Genomic DNA, 22,792 nt, shown 5'->3' on the forward strand with positions numbered 1-22,792 from the left:
GCTTTGATGCGGGAGTCGGATAGTGAAGAATCGGACGAGACGAGGAGTGCGAATCCGATTCAGTTGTTGAGTGCTTTGGTCGTGGACAAGGCACCCAACGGCACCAAGGGCTTGATGTATGCCTCGGTGCTGATCAATGGCAAGGAAGTGAAGGCTATGGTTGATTCGGGAGCAACTCATAACTTCGTTGCCGAGAGAGAAGTCAAGAAGCTGGGCTTGACTCTCTCAAAACATGCAAGCCAAGTCAAGGCTGTAAATTCAGAGGCGGGGCCGGTGAGAGGCAGAACCGATGTCGATCTAGTGATCGGTTCTTGGAAAGGGCAGTGCGGGCTGACTGCCGTACCACTTGATGATTTCGACGTGATATTGGGGCAAGAGTTCCTACTTGCTGCCAAGGCTGCGGTGATACCGTTTCTCGGAGGGTTGATGATTATGGACGAAGAGCGTCCATGCTTTGTCGAATGCTCGTATGTGACAAAAGCAAAGGCGGGAAAGAAACCGGTGGCTATGTTGGCTGCGGTGCAATTGGAGGCAGAATCGAACGACGAGGAGTCATCGAGCCTAATTGCAGCCGTTGGAACCAAGACGGTGAATTCTCGGGCTGGTTTGCTTGTACGTGCGTTGCCGAGAAATAAGTCGAGGGCAGAAGGCAAGTTAAGGTATTCATTTGGGATTATGAATGGGCGTTGTGGCCTTACTTTTGTTCCAAGTTGCTGCCGTGCGTGGCACAACTCGTGGGTTCGAAATGTGGTATTCTCTGAATTTCTGTGGCATGTTGGGTTTTTTGTGGGCTGGTTTCTGTTGTTGATGAAATGGAAGCCGTGCTTGGGTGATTTTCGTGGGCTGGAAGTCTCCTTTCTCGATCGGTGTGGCAATCGAGATAAAATACTAGTTGTGCCAAAAACTAGTATTTTCACTTGTGGTTGGGTGCTGCCGTTTGAACGTGGTCGGCGTTCATTTTTCCGAGGGCTGAAAGAATATGTGGGATGTTCGTGGGATCAGACTTGGAATTCGGGGTTCGATGTGGTGCTGGTGCTTAAGCACAATCGAAGACGGTGGCAAGACAAGTGGAAAGCTGAAGCCGATGGTTGCGGTTCGACGAGGGCGTCGAACACCGTTGGTGGGGGAGGTCTGTTACCCCCTTAATCGGTGATATCGGTAATGGCTCGAGTGTGGCCGAGCCATGACCGATAAATGGTGCCAAGTGGGGATTGGCACAAGGCAGCCACACAACCGGCCAATGAGTGGTCGGGCGTTCGGCCAATGAGTGGTCGAGTGATCGGCAAGCATTCGGAGTGCTTGGCCGAGAAAAGCAAGGATTGGCTTGGTTCAAGTGGGAACGGTGATCGATAGTACTTGTGGCTGGCACGGGCGTTGCTCGGCAGCAAAGACGGACAAAGCGTGGGCAATAATCGGCATGTGGCCGATAATGTGGGCAAACGAACGTTCGAGGGAAATCGACCACGACTTGACAAGTGTGGGCAAAATTGGCAAGGCAAGCAAGGCAGCTCGATGAGCGGGCGTGCCGATGACCGTGTGGGCAAAGAACTAGCAAGTAATCGGTAAAGGGAAGCTAAAGTGCGGAAAAGGCAAGGCAGGTGGGCTGCCTAGCAACCGGCCGGGCTGTTTGGGCCGTTTGGCGCGCGTTCGCGGGCTCGATCAAGTTGGGCTTCGGAAATCAGCCTTGTGGGCGGATTTGAGGAAGTTACGGAGCGGTTGAGGCCTGAAAATGCAAGAAAACTGCCCCTTTATACTTGTAATAGTTGGCCAAGTGTCATGTTTGTATGCTGCCATGTGTCCTTAGGTAGTTTTGTGTGAAAACTACCTTTTCCTTGTATTTATTTGGCTATGAGTGCACAAATCCGAGGTATCTAGCATATGAGAGTTCAGATTGCAATTGTTGGGCAATTCTGAGTGAGGATTTTGTGTGTGCACCTTAGTCTCCTTTGTATTCGTTGTGGGAATTAATATAAAGGTTGGGCATTGCCCGTAAACGTGCTTGTGTGTTTGTTTTCCGCTGCATACTCTTGTGTTCGTTTACGTGGCTGAAAAGACTTGTGTTTGTGCGTGTTTGTGCGAAGAAAATCGTGAGGAAGGCTGACTGGTTTGGTGGGCAAATCAGGCCGTACAAGGGAAAATTTCGGTGATAAATTAACCCCTGTAACACAACCTATAACTATTGGTTCGGCAGATATGCATTAAGGTCCTCAACCTATGAACCAAGTGGACTCATTTCGAGTATGCACACCACGTGTGTAAGTCTTATCCAGCTTACACTAGAAATAAATTAAGAATCAAATAATTATAAAAAAAAAAACACATGTTGTATGTATGTGTGACAATACCATGTAGATAAGCATGGCTAATTATGTACTTTATCAAATTGATTAGTGCATAATTAAAGACTATTCATTTATTAATATGCTTCAAATAAGATAGAATTAAACCTCTATAAATTAATACAGTCGGGACTAGGAAAATTCTATTAATTTAGCGAATTATTAAATTATCGAGTTAACAATTTAACACGTTTTCTTCGAGTTGGGACCGAGAGAAACTATTATTTAATTGAGATTATTAATTTATCGAGTATTAATTTATCGAACATAGGATGACGTAGCAGTTGGAGCAAAGTGAACACGTATTAATTGACACAAATTCAAATGTCATTGCCAATGGTTATTATATGGAGTTTGTCACATATGGTTAGCCTAATTTAATTTATGTATTTACTGTGGTTTGCAAGCTATTATACGAGAGTGCACCTACATTGTTGGCTGCAGGTTCCTTTATTACAAAAAAAAAAAAAAATGATTCGCAAAACTATTTATACATTAGTGTAGATTTACCTAGTACACGTATATGGTTGACGATGGATTTATTCATTAAAAAAAGGGTATTTTTTAACATACTTAAATTAGTACTCATTAGGGGAGGCGGGCTACCTTAATAGGTTTTATTTTCTTAATTTTGTATTCTCACTGCATTTGGCTCTCTCTGAAAAATTGAATGATTGTTTATAATTTTTCAATTTACTTGTTACTAAAACAACTCTCTACCAAAGCCTTATTCATTTTATATTGTTCCCATTTTGGCTCTTTTTTTAATCATTAATATTTTATAGTAAATAAGGTTGAGGCATTTTGTATTATTTTCCATAAATATGCTTTATTTTTTTCTTTTTTTCCAGGACACTGACACCGACTCGCTGTCAATCTTTTAGTTTACACTCTATAATTTTCGCCCCAACAAATTATTTTTGGTTCTACACGAGAAGATTTGAACGCGTACTATATTGAAAAACTCGTTTTATAGTTATAGCTTTTAGAACTAATATTATTGGAATTTCAAATTCAAACATGCTCATTAAACACAATGAAAGTAAAAGTATTTACAAAATATAATAATAACTAGTATCCACCCGTGCGGTGCACGGATTTTCTTTTTTGAATGAAGATAAATTATTGTACAATAAACAAAACAAAACACAAATTTCACCCTCTATGGATATAAATATTGCATGAAAATAAATAAATGCAAAACCTTTTCAACCCACAATGTTTAAATTCATCAATTCCATTGCAGTAATATCAGTCACGTAAATCTTATTCCATTTTCATTGTCTGCGTCCAATAATAAGATGTTATACAAAATACCATCCAATATAATAATAATAATAATAATAAAAATAATAATAATAAATAATAATAATAATAATAATAATAATAATAATAATAATAATAATAATAATAATAATAATAATAATAATAATAATAATAATAATAATAATAATAATAATAATAATAATAAGGAAGTGGTTTTGGGGCTATTTAAAAAAAAGGTACATTACAACCACCCCTGAGGTATGGTCAATTTACGAAAAACCCCCTCTTGTTTGGATAATTACATCTACCCTCCTCAACTATGATTTTTTCTTACACATCCACCCTTATGGTGTCAAATTCAACATAATCATCCATGTGCTCTAGTTAATACTTATTTCGTGTAAAAATACAGTTTCTGATGCATCACAATCTGATATATACAAGCCAAAAAACACATATTATGATCATCTTGCTTCAAAATGTGGAGTTCGAATTGGATAAAACGGGTACAAAAGTGATAATATTCCATATAATATCGAAGATTCCACTAAATTTGAAACTGAATTAGTAGTTGAGGGGTGATTGTAATTACCCAAACAGGAGGATTGTTTTCGTAATTTAATCATACCTCAGAAGGTGGTTGTAATTTAAAAAAAAAAAAAAAATTAATGGTCAACACTAGTCAAAATTAGATGGCAAGGCCATTTCTGGAAACAAGAAAAAAACGCAGTAAAAAGTGAAAAATGTAAATAAAAAAGAGAAAAAGAAGCGCTGAGCCGCTGAGTAGATCTGTAGATAAAACCATAAATCAATGACGTCTTTTTCTTCGGACCAAAAATCAATTATCCAGCAAACCCACCCCCCTCGCCCCCCACCCCCACCCCCCACCCCCCTTCTTCTTCTCTCTTTCATAATCAATATCAAAGAGACATCTTTTTGGTAAATGATCCATCACTGTACTTTGTGCATAAAAGAAGAAGAAGAAGAAGAAAAAGAAAAAGAGGGGTCTTTATTAAATATTTAGTTACCACCACCGTCGTTCTCAATTGCTCGGATTTCATGCATCATGTTTTTCTTCTATCTCTGTAAGTTTAGATTTTATTTTCCAGCCCCTAAATATCCGTTCTTTGCTTTTTTCCCCCTTTTTTTCCGGGCTTTTTCAAACCTGTTTGAATTATATTTCTTTCCGGGGGAATTAATTTAATACCGGAGGCGTTTTTTTTCATTTTTTTTTTATTTTTTTTTGGAAAATTTCAACTTTCAACGGTGAAAATGGAAGTTTTGTGACCGAGAAAAAATCAATTGCGACCGGATTCCGTTTGGAGAAAGCGAAATTTAATGATTTTTTTTTTTAATTTGGGGTTATTGTTGTGAAACAGTAGAAATGAATTGACGAAACCCTCGTTTTGCTGCAATTGATTTTGCAGAAAAAAAATATTTGAAGACAAGTGGTAGCCATGGATTCCTCGGCAATGACAACCGACGGCGTTGTGGAAGAGATAATGAGGCTGCACAGGTCATTGCCGCCGCGGCCCGGTATAGAGGAAGTAGAAGCTGCCGACACTCTGATCCGAAACGTCGAGAGGGAAGATCAGTTGAGACTCGACGCGATTTCGAAGCAGAGGAAGGGTAAAGATGTCCCCGAAGAATTGTTCAAGATTCTGCAGGAGATTCAGCGCACTATGATCTATTTCCAGAGCAAGGAGCAAAAGAGTGAAGCTCTCAAACTGCTGGATCTTGAGAGCGTCCACCTGGTGTTCGACGATTTGATTCAGAGAGCTCCCAAATGCTTGCCCGGGTATTCGGGCCCGGATGATTACTCGGAACCCATTAAACCCTCGTACACCTCGTCGAACAACAACAGTCTGAGTTCTACTATGAACACCATGGCAGCTACTGCATCGTTGAATTCTTCGAGTTTCTATACCGAGAAGAAGGAGAATTCGAAGGCTAAAGATGTCTTTTACGCCAAGGATGATTCGTATGTGAAGAAGACAAAGGCAGCCTTTAATGTTGATGGTATGGGTTTCGGTATTCGGTCCGGAGATTTTTCGACCGCGCCCCAGATTGTAGATCCCACTCTTAAACCAGTTCTTACTTTAGGTGAGTGAGTTCGACATTTTTTTTCAGCTTTCTTGATGTGTCTCTGTCATGATTATTTGTTGTAATAATTAATAATGGAACGAACTACTTGTTTTATTGAAGGGCAAGATGGTGAGAAAGTGAGCTTGATAAAACTGGCAAGTCTCATCGAAGTGTCGGCGAAGAAAGGAACACAAAAGCTCAATCTCCAAGGAAAATTATCCGATCAAATCGAATGGCTTCCCGATTCAATAGGGAAGCTTTCGAGTTTACTCACATTGGATTTATCCGAAAACAGGATTGCAGTTCTACCAGAAACTATAGGTGGGCTCTCCTCATTACAAACACTGGATTTACACGCAAACAAAATCATCGAATTGCCAGAATCCATCGGGAATATGCTCAACTTACTCCATCTCGATTTACGAGGAAACCAGCTAAAATCACTGCCTCCCACAATCTCTAGGCTAGTTCGTCTCGAGGAGCTCGATTTAAGCTCTAATGGGCTCTCGGTTCTGCCCGAGACTATCGGCTCGTTAGTCAACCTCAAGAAATTGAACGTCGAAACTAATGATATTGAGGAGATACCTCACGCGATTGGTCGGTGCACTTCTCTGGTGGAGCTGCGCGCGGACTATAACCGCCTCAAAGCGCTGCCCGAGGCAGTGGGGAAGCTCGGGTGTTTGGAGATTCTTACGGTGCGTTACAACAACATTAAACAATTGCCCACTACAATGGCGTCGCTGTCTAGTTTGAAAGAGCTTGATATTAGTTTCAACGAGCTGGAATCTGTGCCTGAGAGCTTGTGCTTCGCCACCACGCTCGTGAAGATTAATATAAGCAACAATTTCGCAGACTTGCGATCTCTGCCGAGGTCGATTGGGAATCTCGAGATGCTTGAGGAGTTGGATATGAGCAATAACCAGATTAGAATTCTGCCCGAATCTTTTAGAATGCTGACTCAGCTTCGTGTGTTGAAAGTCGAGGGAAACCCTCTGGAGGTGCCCCCAAGAACTGTAATTGAGAAAGGGCCTCAGGTCTAACTTTTTTTTTTTTTTTTCCGTTTTCTTATTTATTTATTTATTATTTTAAATTTTCGCTGAAAAGGCTTAATGTAAGTTTTCGTACTTCAGGAAATTGTTCAGTACATGGCTAATCTTGCTGCGCAGAAGGACGTAAAGACACAGACGGTCAAGCAGAAGAAGTCGTGGGCACAGATATGCTTTTTCTCGAAATCTAACAAACGCAAAAGAAGCGGTGGACTTTGTTAAAACGAAAAGACTGATACGGTCAACTCTCTTTTCCGATTTCCGTGTTTTGCATTTTATCTTTACATTACTTTAGAGTGGTGAATTTAATGTTTTTATATAACAGGTAATCGAGCTCGATGATTGGAGGGGGGGGGAGGTTTTTCGATTCACCACATTTCGGGACATCAACAAAGGAAGCTTTATGTTCAGATACGGTTCCGATCCTTGTTTTAACACATTATAGGTTCATCACATTTTATTTAAATTTTTTGTTATTTGCTGTATTTAATTTTTTTTTTCTTTCTTTCGAAACAAAGATCTAGAAATGAGCTGTACATTATGTACAACCGGCGTGAACAGAAAAGCGAAAGATGTAATTTTTACCACTTATTCTGTTGTGAAACTTAATTCACTATGTAGTAAAAGAATGAAACACTTATTTATTCTTTGATTAAATTATGTGTAACAACCAGTCGTCGAACCTCCTAGGGTCTCGTTTGGTTACAGCAATAAAAATTAGCCGAACGGGGATTGTCCAATCTTGTTACGACCTAGTTGTATAGTTGGACTATGGAAGGGTCCGGTAGACGGTATCTTGACAACCAAACGAAGCCTTCTAGAGTTACGTTGTTTTTACTGTGTCTGTGAGATTATCGGTTCCCGTATTTTATGCTATCTGATCTATACTTATCTGTCTTGCTTTGCTGTTCTTTGGGACCATCAACAGGTAATTGCCAACTTTTGTTTTTTTTTCTTATTCTTGTTCTTAGCATTACATAAGATAAACGGTAAATTACGGCCAACCCCCTAAGGTAAGGTAAAATTACGAAAACCCCCTCATGTTTGGGTAATTACAACCGTTCCCCCCCCCCCCCCCCCCCCCTCAACTACGAATCTTCTTCACGTCTATCTCTATGGTGTCAAATTCAACATAATTTTCTAGATTTCGTGGAATGTTTCTAGTTTGTACTCGTTTTGTGCAAAGATGCAGTTTTTGATGCATAACAATCTAATATTTACGATACAAATTGAAGAATATTCCACAAAATCTAGAAGATTCCACTAAATTTGACACCGCAAGGGTGGACTGTAAGGTGATTCATAGTCCAGGAAGGTGGTTGTAATTACCCAAATAGGGGAGGGGTTTTTTATAATTTGACCTTGCCTCAGGGGTGGCCGTAATTTACCCTAAAAATAAAAGCCGAGATGCTGAAATGCTCGTCCTGGAAGTGGGAAATTCTTTTTTATTTTTTATTTTTTATTTTTTTAATTTTTATCGTACTTGATAAATTTATTTCAAGATACAATAAATGTTCTTTCTACCCACCTTAACTAAGCAAAAGGAGAAAAAAAAAAAAAAAAAAAAAGGCAAAAAACTAATTAGTTATTTTCAGCAGCTAAAGATTGTTTAGCACCCACAGCAAAGAACTCTGTAATAACTTCAAGTGGCATGCCTTTAGTTTCGGGGACTTTAAGGTAGACGAAGAACCAAGCCACGGTGCAGACAGCAGCGTAAATACCAAAAACGCCCCCGAGGCCTATGGAGTTGAGCAGCACAGGGAGCGAGTAGGTGACTATGATATCTCCAATCCAAAACGTGAGGGCACAAATGGCAATACAGATTCCACGAACACGAGTTGGGAATATCTCCGCGCATAAGATGTTGGGCACTGGCCCGAATCCCATCACAAAGGTGCAAAAGTAAACGATAACGCTACCCGTTGAGATCACGGCGTGCGTCACAGTCCCCAGGTGAATGACGTTTCCGAGTACTAGCAAGATTAGTGTTGTCAGCAGAACTGGTAAAGTTGACAGAAGCAGCCACCTGGATCACAAATACCGTTGAACCTCTATAAATTAATATAGTCAGGACTAGGGAAATTCTATTAATTTAGCGAATTATTAAATGATCGAGTTAATAATTTAACATATTTTCACCGAGTCGGGACCGAGAGAAACTATTATTTAAGCGAGGTTATTAATTTATCGAGGTGATCTACTGTATTCATACAAGTTACGACCCTTTTATTTCATAATATTTATCGTGGTGCTTAATTAGTAAAATATTCGGAAACGTCGAAAAAAGATTATTACCTTCTGCCTGCAATATCCATGAGTCTCATTGCAACACCGATACTTGGAAGCATCAACAACGTTGTGAGACCGCTTATGAGAAGCGATGCGGATTCCGAACCGAGCCCCAAATTCGAGAGGAGGACGCTCACTCCGGCTTGTTCTAGAATTTGAGGAGTGTAGTATAGGACCCCGTTTATTCCTGAAAACTGCGTGCCATAATATTCATTCATCAAGTATTAGTAGGCTTAAAGTAATTTATATTTTTGTAAATGTTTTAAATTTACATCTCCAGAAATCGCTAGATCGAGGGTCGATTTGATACATTTAGACGGTTTATTGCATTTAGCACCCCTGAGTTTACTCTAATTGTCAAAAAGGTCCCGTGTAATAAATATTAGCCAAAGCCCCCCTGCAATTCAATTTAACTAGCAAATCACCCCTAAAACGCATCGTTTAGGGGGGTTCTCTTAAAAAAAATCCATTGTAGGGTTTTATTTGCTAATATTTACATTTATAACACGACGAGTTTCTTAGCAATTCGGTACGAAATCCAATAAACTGCGGATAAAATTTCGACAAGCATATTTACCTGTTGAAGAATTTGCAATCCAACACCAACGACAAGTGCATGTTTGACCCCCGGCTCGAAAAGATCCCTCCACCCCGCTCCGTCTTTAGCAGCACCACCACCATCACCACGACCTTCAACTTGCTTATCAATCGCTTCCCCGATCGAACCATGACCCGAAACCCTATCCAAATGAAGAACCGATCGGCTAACCAAAGCCGCTGCATGAACCGGTTCCCCCTCACCCCCACCGAGCGACAAAACCGACCCCCTCCTCGACCCTGCCCCCACCATACCCCCAACCCCACCCCCCTCTTGGTGCAAGAATATCCTCTTCAAACCCCCCGAACTCTTCTCGTCCTTCCTATACGCCAGCTGCCACCCACCCCCTATCCCCACCCCACCCCCTACCTGCTCCCCGTTCGTATCCTGCCTCGAAAGCAACGGGCTCCTCAAATTCTCCTCCAACTCATCCTCTCTTCCGGAACCTTCCGAACCATCGCCATCTTCACCTATTATATCCTTGTGGTGGGGATTCTCCTCGTCCCATTCGTGCCCTACTTCATCGTCACCGTCGGTTTTGGTGTTGATCAACATGCTCCCGAAGTTGGAGAAGAGCATGCTCCCCATTTCCGGTACCTTCTCGTGGACGCTTCCGAAGAGTGTCACCATTGGGTCCATTGTGGGGATCATGCTCTGGCTTGCCGCCGCCGCCATGCTCCCGTAACGGGACACCATGCCGAGGGTGCTTTGTTGCCCCGTAACGGGCTTTGCGATCCACGATTGGCCCTCTTCCGCTCCGTATAGTTTTATTTGGTCTTTGTCCACTACCGCATGGTCTTGGCTATCGTTGTTGTCTTGAGCGATTATGTACTCCTCAATCGACGTTTCTCCTCCAATACCTAGACCTTCCACTAGTAATGCCAGTTCACCTGAATAATTCGGCATTACCATGATTAGAAAAAAAAGAAAAAGAAAACAGAAAAAACTTCATTTCCGAGTTTTGTTACCGACGAGAGAATCATTAAATTAAAACCTATAAAAAGATAGAGCTACATCTCATCATAGTTATAATCTTCAATCTAGTAGTGTAACTACCACAAACATGCAAGTGTACCCCTCGTGAAATAATATTATTAAAATTACACCGTGAGCATAAAATCGGTACTTTCTGAGGTATATATTCCATAGAACAAAAAAGATTCTGTCAAATTTCACACCGTAAATGGACCATGTAAGATCGCAACAAACTTTGGGTTTTTTTGTCATTATGAAATACATTCGGTTTTCATATATATATTTTTTTTGTAATTTGACCTTAGGTCAGGGGTTTCTCGTAATTTACACTAAATTAGTACGAACCCTTTCTCCTGCTCTAATGGTACAAATTTAGTTTATATATTCATACCCGAGACATCTTCGGTTCCACGCAACATTTGAAGAACTTTTTTAGCCTCTCTCATCTTTCCTTTACTGACAAGCCACCTAGGCGACTCGGGCAAGAAAAGCACCGCCAGCACAAAGTACACTATAGACGGAGCCGATAGAACGCCGAGCATCAATCGCCAGCTAGGCGAATCCATCAAGGACATTCCAAACACCATGCAGTACGACAAGAACATCCCCACCGACCCCGTGAACTGCGGTAGTGTATTCAGCAGCCCTCGTATTTCCGGCGGGGCCGTCTCGGATATATAAACGGGCACGAGGGTGACAGCGAGGCCAATGCCGAACCCATCGAGTAGCCTTGCCAAAAGGAGTATTTCGACATTTGGGGCCCACAACATTACTAAACCGCTCAAGAAGTATAGGATGGAAGATGCTATTAGCATGGGGCGGCGCCCTAGCCAATCGGAAACTGGCCCGGAGAATGTTGTGATGACCGTTGCCCCGATTAGTGACATGGCGACGATGAGGCCTTCGATTTTGGGCTGGCTCTGCAAATCGAACTCCCTTTTGATGTAAAGTACGGCACCTGAAATAATCAAGATGTATCAAATGTTTCGAGTTTCGGATTTTTAAGCGCGTGATTAAAAACGGTCCCGGAATTTCAATCAAGCATATGAATGATACAAAGTGTTAACTTCAATTCAACACCTATTAGTACTCAGGATTATATAATTATGAATCACAAACATAAGACAATCAATCACACATTACATTATGGTGAATAATATACTCCAATCCAATTCAATCAATCTTATCAATCCTATCAATATTCCCAAACGAGGACTAATTCTATAACTTAGATTAATGAAATTAAATAATGAAAGATCAATGCTTTATAGGAATATTTTTTTTTCAGACATGATAAAAATCTGGAATTTACGGTATATAGAGAGAGAGAGAGAGAGAGAGAGAGAGAGAGAGAGAGAGAGAGAGAGAGAGAGAGAGAGAGAGAGAGAGAGAGAGAGAGAGAGAGAGAGAGAGAGAGAGAGAGAGACCTGCAATAGTAGCGTTATCCCATCCTTGCAGCAAGTTTCCGATGGCTGCTGCAATGGCGACTAACACAGCACCCCTCATCGTAGGTAAAATTTTTGAATCTTTGATTCTTTATAAATATTAAATAATATCAGGGAATTAGATGCATTCCTATAACATATAACTATATGTTGTTGATATTATAATGTAATATTTCTGAGAGAATTCACAACTTACAACAACTGTATTCAACCTTCTTACACAAGACTACATGAGAGAGAGATGAAGAGAGAGAGAGAGAGAGAGAGAGAGAGAGAGAGAGAGAGAGAGAGAGTAGTTTGTGGTATAGGATTGAAAAAGCAGTTCAAAAGGGCGACAATGTGGCAATGCAAAGAGAGTCCTTCGCTAATTCTGTTTTCTTTGCCTGATCTCACAACACCGACCCCTTTACACTCGCTTCTAATTGTTCCCACTGCACAAAATTCTGCCACGTCATCTGATTATAAGGCTCTATTATTAATTAATTTTTGTATTATTATTATTATTATTATTATTATTATTATTATTATTATTATTATTATTATTATTATTATTATTATTATTATTATTATTATTATTATTATTATTATTATTATTATTATTATTATTATTATTATTATTATTATTATTATTATTATTATTATTATTAATGAGTAAATGAGCTATTTTTTTCGCACATTACAAATAAGCGCATTGTGGTATACTTATTCATAAAGGGGTGAAGACAAAAAACTCTTTTACAAAAAAGTCCATAGTTTGTCCAGAGGTGTGTAAAAGACTAAAATACACCCTCACATTTTAATATGCTCCAATTTCATCATTTAATTTAATTTAATCTCAATTTGACCACAAATTTCACTAATTATTTAATTTTGACAAAAAACTCAATTTTAAGAATAATTTCGCCCTTCGCTGCCGTTGACAGCCGCTATTTGGCATACATTTTTTTTCTATCTCCTTTTCTCCGCCAGTTTTCGGCGTTGACTTTTTCGATTTTTTCTCTTTTCTTATTCTTCTTTCTGCCGCTGCTGACCAGCAGTCACGCCGATCTCCGGCGGCGTTGATTTTTTTTATTATTTATTTATTTATTTAATTTATTTTTTCTTTCTCATATTTTTGCCCCGTTTAAACAACAATATTATTATGCCTTACAGTCATATTAACTATATTACTGTTAAACACAGTAATATTAACTATACTACAATTTAATACAACAATATTGTTATATTAGTCTCTTGCACAATAATATTAACAAAAAACAAAAAAAAACATTGTTATTGTGTAATATAATAATACTAATATGTTGACTGTTCAATAAAGACAAACATAATAAAAAATCAAAAGAATAAATATTGATGTGGTTGACAGTACTATTATTATCATCCAAAGTAATATTACTGTACAACAGTAATATTACTGCGACAACAATAATATTAACGTCAACCACATGCAGTAATATTATTGTGTTTACATTAATATTACAATAGTAGACATTAATATTATTACGTTAATCGGTCAACAACTCAAACAAAACAAAAAAGCGAAAAACAAATATTGATGTAGCTGAAAGTAATATTATTGGGTTTACAATAATTTTACCGTCGACGACAGTAATATAATTACGTTGACTTATCAACAAATCAAACAAAAAAAAATAAAATAAACAATAATATTGTCACTGACAGGAATTATACTGTCAACGACAGTACTATTACATAAATGCATTGTCAGCGACAGTATAATTACTGTTAATGGCAGTAATTACTGTCAACGTTTAGGGGCAGACGTTAAAAAATGGATAAAAATTTTAGGGAATAAAATACTAAAAAAATAAAAAAACAAAAAAATTCAACCCCCGACACCGGCGGCCAAAAAAGCAGGAAAATGAAAACGTCAATGCCGGAAACCGACGGTAAAAATAAGAATTTCAAAAAATAAAAGTTAAAAAAAATTCAAAATAGGATTTTTGTGGTAAAAATTGATTAAATTGGGGTTACAATTAAGAAATGAGTTTAAATTGGTGAAAAAAATCTTTATTTATAATACAGTTAAGAAATGTGTTTAAATTGGTAAATTTTTCTCTTTATTTATAATACATATTAAAGGGAACGAAAGAGATATAACCCCTGAAAAATAATAAAGATAATTGATCGATCGACTTATGCATAAAACCCCATTTTTTTAGTCGGTCGTTATATTTTTTTAGTTAAACGACTAAGTTTTATTGATGAAGTGGTTAAAATTATTTGGATATTCAGACATGATAGATAACAACATGTTTTTGGAAAGAAGCTTAAAACACAATAATCATATACTTCCTCATGATAGTACTATTTTATTTTCATTTTAACAAAAAACCTATCATATTATTACTATTTCAAAATAAGAGTTTTAGTACGTGAGTAGTTGTGAATCCAGAAATTTAGCTAGAGATATTCAAAATCGAGTTAGTAAAAAATAAAAATAACATTTAATAAAAATGGCGGAAGAAAAGTTTACTGAAGTTCGAATCCAGCATCTCCGATTTGATTTTTAATGGTATACACATAATCAATACAACTACGTAAAAAGAAAAATTAAAAATTAAAAAGATTATTTGCAAGTTTTTGGAGAATTAATGTGATCTATGACTAGTGAGAAAAATTAATGACAGATAGCTCAAATTATATGCTCAAATTTCTGGATATTTTTCGGTTCGATTCATTTGGAATATTATTATATCCTCAAATTTCTAAGTTTTTACTGTTCTCTATCAAATATTGGATTTGTGATGCAGAGTTCGAGCGAATGTGTCGGAAGCGCATTAGTGCTTGCTTTACTCGATAGAAAAATGAATGACAGCAAATTGAAGATCTCTAACTTTCAAGGTATTTTTAGGGTTTCTTGATTTTCTGGTAAGGATTTTTCTCATGAAATAGGTGATTTATATGATTTATTGTTGGATTTTCTTGTACTATATTCACTTGTGGCAATAACTATACAGTTCATTCTGGCAGCAAATTAAAGCTTTGGACTTTCTTAGTTGGCATAAATCCTCCGTTTCTCCCGAACAAGTCGTTCAAACACTATGATGTTTCTCTCACCAAAAAGTGAAGGTAAAAGACCATGGCCGCCGAAAGAAATAAATTAGTTATTGAGATAGAATGATTGAACATGGTGGAATTTAAATCCAAGTGTCTATATTGCATTGTGTTGGAAAATAATTGAGGTGTTTACCTCAAATGTGGAAAGTTTCAAGGAACAAATTATGGGAAACATAATCTACGATTCGAGTAGATAATTGTAGTGTGTTTAAATGCTCAAATCCGATATGGGATGAATGAGAAATAAATGCACAAAGTAAGTACTTCAATGAGCTAAAGTGAGCTCAATTTGGTGGGAGGTGAAAAGTCACTTGTCCCACATCACGAAAAGAGCATTAATGAGAACACTTTAAATAGTGTCAAATGGATAGCTAAAGGTATGATCAAGTGAGAGATCAAGTACCAAGCCACACGTGTGCCACTGCCGCCCGCCCTGACCGAGTGCGTGCGCGTGCGCGATGGACTATGGACTTTGGACTTTGGACTTTGCAGATGTTTGGTTTGGAGTTGGGTCTGTTTTGGGCCTAAAAGTAATTAAATTTTTGGGCTTAATTAATTAATCTAGCATCATATCCGAACAGGTGGCAGTTTAAACACGAACTGATGTTTAACCCCTGCGAAAAGACAATGTTTTTTCAGCTCTTTTCATTTTCTAGAGTTCTGTCTTTTGGAACACAACTTTCTGAAAACTATAAATACAACCCTAGTTTTCCAGCAATCTCACTCAATCATCCAAGCATTCATAAGCCATAAGCATATTCGTTGCATTATATCTTTCTTTCGTGTCAATAAAAGTCCAAAACGTCTTTTCGTTCGTTGTGTTCCAGCAGTTGTTGTGCTGCTCTGTTGGAACTGTAAGTCGTTGTATCTTGGGAGATAATTGCCGAAACTGAAGCACTGTTGTGGGGCAATTTTGTCTTAAGGAGAGAGAACAAAGTTGTTGCCTCGACTTTTCCCTGTTTCTCAAATCTTTCTTAAAAAATTCCTATCTCGAAAACCATCCAATAACACATTGTTCAATTTTCGGGATATTTCCTGGCCATAAAGATGTATTTGCATGAAACCGTTCCGCTAGCTTCTTTTGTAGCTCGCTATGAGATTAGGATTATCATTTTGTTTTTTCATTAGAGCTATTTTTCTTGCATGGTTACAAAATTCAGGACTCATGGTTTGATGTAAACCTGTTTTGCAGTTAAAATGACCACATTGATGAACGAAAAAAATGCTGAGAAATTTGACAATCATCGTATGGAGATTCTAGATGACAACCAAGGCCGGTGATTGATGTTATGTCACGCTGCGGGTACAGGATAACTCACTCGTTAAGGGAATGGTTCCCATTTTGTAAATTGACCAGCTCAAACATGAGAATATCAGGGGAGGAGTAGTTCATCGAGGTTTTCCTACAACATGCTACGAGGTTTCAAGAATTGCTTACGATCTTCCAGCAGTAAATTAATATGTCGCTCACAACAAAAAACTTGGAAATGAAGATAATTCTTGGAAATTGTTGTATTATATTCTTTACTATTAGAGATATTAATATTAAATGATACATTTCACTAACAACTTAACTTTTGGTTGAGATGGTCATTCAACATGGTATCAGAGTCAGACCAAATGAAAGGTCCTGAGTTCGAATCCATTTAAAAATATTTCAAGCGCAAGACTTCAAATGTAATTCGCCTGCCCTTGAGGGACGTATTGGAAATATTAATATTAAATGATACATTTCACTAAATATAATTTTTTTTCCCCCTCTACTTTGTATACAGAATTATGCAATTGTATAAAGAAGTATCCTACTGTTTTATAGTCAAATTATTGTCTTTTGGTTTCTTGCTTTTCTTCTCATTATATATATACTTGTGTGTGTGTGTGTGTTTTTTGCTGTCACTTTTTTATTCTAATTACTTCACACTAGATCTTGACTAGCACAGTCCTGGTCCACAACAGTATATGTTTATAATTGTTATTATTATTTTTATCTCCTAGCATCCGGTCTATTTTCTCGAATTTTTCTTTACTTCATTTATTTAATGATCAATTTCATATTATCAAATTAAGTTTATATATTTTTTTCGGAATGAGTTTGCATTATTAAATTTGTATAAATATTAATGTTGTTACCGATATCACTAATAAATTTTATTATAATTTTTATTTTCATGTATTACACTAATTATTATTTTCACTTTTGAAATGTTATCCCGTGCATCGTACAGGGGCAAAAAAAGCTAATACGAAAAATAAAGATATAATTTGTTAGTTAAGACAATCAATAAAATTTGTTCCTAAAAAAGAAAAAGACAATCAATAAAATTAAATTAAGGTGGTGCTTGCAAAATCTTATTTAAAAGTTGAAGTTAGTGATTGTGAGTTAAGTGATTATTTTCGAAAGTTGAGGGTGTTTGCAAAATAGCTGAAAAATTATTTAAAATAGAAAAAACAGGTACATGGGTGCTTGTTGGTTTTATAACCCAAATCTGTTATGGGCTAGAAGCCCTATTAGCCACTTGTAAATACACCACCATGAGAAGCCCAAGAGGGGATTAGTGAGCCCAAGTATGATTTGACCAAATCCATCCGTTGGATTTCGGTGGTTAATCCTGACCGTTCAAAACCTCACCTATGTACCCTCTTCTCTCATTTCTGAAAGCCCTACTTCTCTCTTCTTCTTCGCCGCCCTTGCTTCTGTCTTCTTCCTCCCGTGTACTGCATTGACTCTATCATGGTTGGAGGTCAAAGGACATGTTACACGGCTGACTTTGACTCTCCAGTACAGCCTTCACCAACTATATTTGACTTCAGTCTCTATAAATATGAGTATGAAGGCTGGAAGAAGATAAGATTGAGATCCAAACCTATACTCGACCTAAATACTTCAGTTTCTTCTTTTGTGAGCTCTGAAAGGGGGTTTTGGTGAGTGCGTATACTTGAGTGCTTGATCAGTTCTTTCCTTTGTGGAGTTCTGTGTGAAATTAGGGTTTGAGAGTAAGTGTGAGAAGATCTGTTCTTCTAGTGGTACAATGGTGGTGTATTGTGTGTTGGGAATTTTGAGTGTTAGACTCAATTTTGGTTGATTATTTAAATGGATTAAATTTAGTTTCTCAAAATTAATTTTAATGAATGAGAAATTAATAAAATCACTTAATATAATATATGAAAATAAAGAAGTGAAATGCCACATTGTAGGGGTGTAAACGAGCCGAGCTCGAGCCAAGTTCGCCTTATTTTGCGAGCTCGAGCTCGCTACAACTATATAAGCTCGAGCTCGAGCTTGACGAGCCTATAATTTTCAACTCGAGCTCGAGCTCGTTGTGTTTCTAAGGAGCTCGAGCTCGAGCTCGTATACCAAATGAGCCGAGCTCGAGCTCGAGCTCGGCTCAACCGAATTTTCATTCAATTAGAAAATTAATATTATTCTTTTTTATTTATTATTAATAATATCCATTATTATATATTATTAATATCTATTAAAAAAAAAAAAAAGGTAAAGCTCGCGAGCCGGCTCGCGAGCTGCCGAACAACTGAAATGAAGCTCGAGCTCGGCTCATCGAAAAGCTCGGGCTCGTTAGCTCGAGCTCGAACTCGATTTTTCGAGCTCAAGTACGAGCTTTTTTCGAGCAAGCTCCGGAAGCTCGCGAGCCGGCTCGACTCATTTACACCCCTACCACATTGAAAAAAATGGAGGTGTTTAAGACCTATTAAATTGAATAGGTGTGTAATTAATGAAAAAATGTGTGATACCTTTTCATGAAATTATTTTCCTAAAACTTGTGACTTATGGTCATAACCTTTGAAAATCTATAAATAGATTCTAAAATCTACCATTTCATTAATTCATTTTTTCACATGGAATTCAATACATTAATTGAATTCACTTCTCATCATAGCATATCATTGCATATTGTTGCATTATCAAGTCCATTTCTTCGTGTCTTATAAAGTCCTAAACGTCGTTTTGTTCGCCGTGTTCCAATAATTGTTTTGCTACTTTGTTGTAACTGAAATAGTCGGTGTATCTTGGAAGACAATTGCCGTAAACCGAAAGCACTGTACGGGGCAAATTTATCTTATGGAGAAAGAACCGAATTCTTGCCTCGACTACATTTTTCTTGTCAAATTTCTACCCAATTTTTTTTCCCGTTTCGAAATACACACACCCAAATAACATTGTATAATTCCTCAGTGGAATCTTTGGTGTGAAATAGTTGGAAGACTGACCTGATATTATTCATATTATTTCTTCCTCTTTTATTCTCTGTTTTCTTCAATTCTGCATGTTACACTTATATAGATCTTTTTACAGTAATTAATACTATTAAGGAGATCATATAATATATATATATATATATATATATATATATATATATATATATATATATATATATATATATATATATATATATATATATTTATTTTTGATAGGGATCCTGGCAGATATCAAATAGTGTTTTTAAAATTAGGGGTCATTACAAATAAATTCATCAATGAATACTTATTCATGGAGAGATTTAGATAAAGAACTTCTTTACCAATAAGTCCACACATGGTCAAGATTTTGTAAAGGACTAAAATAACCCCTCATACTTTAATATGCTCCAATTTCATCCTTAACTTTATTTAACCTCAATTTGATCCCAAATTTCACAAATTATTTAATTTTGACCCAAAACTTTTTTCTTCAAATTTTTTTTTCCCGCCAGATTCCGGCGGTCAACGACGGTCTCCGGCGTTGACTTTTCAATTTTTTTTTTCTTTCTTTCTGTAACTTTTTTTTCGTTTAAACAACAATATTGCTGTGATTGACAGTAATATTAACTATATTACCGTTACACACATTAAAATTAACGAAACTACAGTTTAACACAGTAATATTGCTATATTAATCTCTAGCACAGTAATATTAACACAACAAAACTCATTATTATTGTGTGATAGAGTAATATTACTATGTTGACCGTTCAACAAATGTAAACATAATAAAAAGCCAAAATAATTAATATTACTGTGAGTGACAGTAATATTACCATAAAAACAGTAATATTACCGTCAACCACAGTAATATTACAATAATAGACAGTAATATTATTACGTTACTCCATGAATAACTCAAACAAACAAAAAATTCCAAACAAAATAATAATATTGATGTGGTTGACAACAATATTACTATAACAACAGTAATATTACCGCCAACCACAGTAATATTAGTGTGTTTACAGTAATATTACAATAATAGACATTAATATTATTACGTCACTCTGTGAATAACTCAAATAAAACAAAAAACCCAAAAAAATAATAATATTGATGTTATTGACAATAATATTATTGTGTTTACAGTTATTTTATTGTCAATGACAGTAATATAATTACGTTGACTTGTCAACAAATCAAACAAAATAAAAAAAATAAAAAATAATAATATTACGTTAATTTACTGTCAACGGCAGAAGAATTACATAAATGTATTGTCAACGGCAGTACAATTACATTAATTAACTGTCATTGACAGTATAATTACGTTAATTTACTGTCAGTGACAGCACAATTACGGTCAACGTTTAGCGGCGGATGTAAAAAAAACAAAAAAAAAAAACTTAAAAAAAACACTAAAAAAACACTAAAAATATTCTGGGTTAAAATTGAATAATTTGTAAATTTGGGGTCAAATTGAAATTAAATTAAGTTAAGGATGAAATTGGAGCATATTAAAGTATGCTCCAATTTTGAAAAGTCAATGCCAGAGACCGGCGTTGACCGCCGGTCAACGCCGGAATCCGGCGGCAACAATTTTTTTTTTGAAAAAATAAAAGTTTAAAAAAAAAAGTCAAAATTGAATTTTTGTGTTCAAAATTGGATTTTTGTGGACAAAATTGATTAAATTGGGGTTACAAATTAGGAATTGGTATAAATGGTTGATGGAAATATTGGCATGTACATGAATATTTTTTTTATTTATAATAAATATTAAAGGGATGGACTTATTGGTGAAATATATATAGCCCCTAAACCTAGAATAATAAAGATGCTTAGTTGCGGACTTATGCATAAAAACCCCTTAAAATTATAGCTTGAAATAACTTATTTTAAAAGAAACAAAAATAAAAATTTATTTTACAAACACCTAAAAGCAAATTATGTGCAGAAAAAAACTCGTAATCTATTTGAGAAGCTTTTTCAAAACACCACCTAACATATCCTATCAAAGTCCCAATTGTACGTTGACTAATTAATTTTGAGCTAATAGCACCAAACCCCCTATGTTATAAAAATTAGCAAGGATCCCCTTGTGTCGTGTTTGGTATAGCAAACTGCCCCTTATTTGCCATATGATTGTTGACTTAGTTAAATTGACTATAATACCCCTAGTACATAAAACACAAATATACCCAGAGCATAATTTTTTATTCAATTTACATAAATAAATTTAACTTCATTAATTAAATACTTTCTTCTTCCACCGTCCCAAACGTATCTCGCAACTTCGTGATGGATAAAATGCCGACTCAATCACCGGAACACAAAACGGTGCCCTCGCCGGAGCAATCAAACTCCAACGGTGTCGTTCGAGATTTTCCCTTTCATATCGTACCCCACCCTGGACTTCTCTTCCCAATCAATCATCTTTTGTGCGCCACCATCTTCACCGAGCAAAATATTGTAAGAAGAGGAGCAGAATGTTGTGAAAACAAAAGAGTGTATCGGGATTGTTATGCTACAAAAAAAAAAAAAAAAGGTTTTCTGGTCAAATTTCTGAAAATTTTCAGTTGGGATTTTTGTTATGAAATTTCTGGGGTTCCTGGAAAAAGCTTAAAGCTCAGATCTTGCAAATTTTCGACCCTTCCCAGAATGGAGTGATATGTCTAAGAAGAAATTCCGCCGATTTTTTTTTTTTTTGTCGGAAAAGTGTCCGGAAAAACGTATCTTTTGGTCAAATTCCGGCAAAGGGGGGCCCATCGGAGCAGGATTGTATCTGTGTTGTGCGTGAAAATGGTGGAGAGTTTAAACAGGAAGGAGTTGATTTTGGGGAGATGGCATTTTGAAATTGCCAAGGACTGAATTGAAAATTCTAAAACTTTCATTTTGGTGTAATGAAAATTTTGGGGTGGGTTTGTAATTTCATTTTTTTGTTTTAGAGGGTATTTAAGTCTTTTCAGGTCAGAACACGCACTTCCAGCCGCACAATCCGCGCGTGCATATCACAATAAGCCGTTAGGGACCTTATTGGCTTTGACCTACTTTCATAGGGGGGTTTGTGCTAATTTTTTTAACACAAGGGGTTTTTCAGCAATTAGAGATTACACGAGGGTGGTTCTTGCAAAAAACCCAATTAATTTTAGGTACATATTGGCCTGCCCCATTTTATTGGTTTGATGATGACTTCAATTATTTTTCAAGTTTACGTGTTTCGTTTGTTATTCTCAAGGTACGTATGGATATTTCGTTTGTTTGACTTTATCTATTTTTAAACAGACCATCTTACATAATTATATCTCGTCTTCTTCAATAATCAATACCAATCTATTTTGCAGAATTGAATTTTTAACATGCTGTTGTGACATTTAATGATAAACTTATTTATCTTTTTTAAGTGTTTTTTGGTTTCGATACGTCTCCTTTTTGAGTAGTGCTTGTTTGAACGAATTTAATCGAAAGAGA

The 22,792-nt window shown here is 36.7% G+C and overlaps 2 protein-coding genes across 4 annotated transcripts; one reads left to right on the forward strand and one right to left on the reverse strand.

Moving 5' to 3' along the window:
* Nucleotides 1–4,279: 4,279 nt before the first annotated feature.
* LOC105965100 (plant intracellular Ras-group-related LRR protein 4) lies at nt 4,280–22,030 on the forward strand. Of its 3 annotated transcripts, none has more exons than XM_088822440.1 (5): nt 4,280–4,690; nt 5,033–5,708; nt 5,811–6,724; nt 6,821–6,976; nt 7,062–7,393. In XM_088822440.1, the coding sequence occupies exons 2-4, from the start codon at nt 5,063–5,065 to the stop codon at nt 6,956–6,958; spliced, it is 1,698 nt and encodes a 565-aa protein (XP_088678566.1). In that variant the 5' UTR covers nt 4,280–4,690; nt 5,033–5,062; the 3' UTR covers nt 6,959–6,976; nt 7,062–7,393. The 3 variants fall into 3 exon arrangements, 2 of the variants coding, with proteins under 2 accessions (XP_088678566.1, XP_088678567.1); XR_016033285.1 differs by lacking the exon at nt 7,062–7,393 and adding an exon at nt 22,005–22,030 and having other exon boundaries at nt 4,384–4,690; nt 6,821–7,032; XM_088822441.1 differs by lacking the exon at nt 4,280–4,690 and having other exon boundaries at nt 5,016–5,708.
* Nucleotides 8,168–12,304, reverse strand: LOC105965209 (monosaccharide-sensing protein 2). The gene is made up of 6 exons (XM_088822439.1): nt 12,243–12,304; nt 12,026–12,124; nt 10,990–11,556; nt 9,603–10,513; nt 9,032–9,219; nt 8,168–8,762 (listed from the first exon to the last, which is right to left on the reverse strand). The coding sequence occupies exons 2-6, from the start codon at nt 12,102–12,104 to the stop codon at nt 8,318–8,320; spliced, it is 2,190 nt and encodes a 729-aa protein (XP_088678565.1). The 5' UTR covers nt 12,105–12,124; nt 12,243–12,304; the 3' UTR covers nt 8,168–8,317.
* Nucleotides 22,031–22,792: the final 762 nt, after the last annotated feature.

Source organism: Erythranthe guttata, chromosome 8, assembly GCF_056151865.1.
Source record: "Erythranthe guttata isolate IM_541 chromosome 8, IM_541, whole genome shotgun sequence".
NCBI classification, from domain to species: domain Eukaryota; kingdom Viridiplantae; phylum Streptophyta; class Magnoliopsida; order Lamiales; family Phrymaceae; genus Erythranthe; species Erythranthe guttata.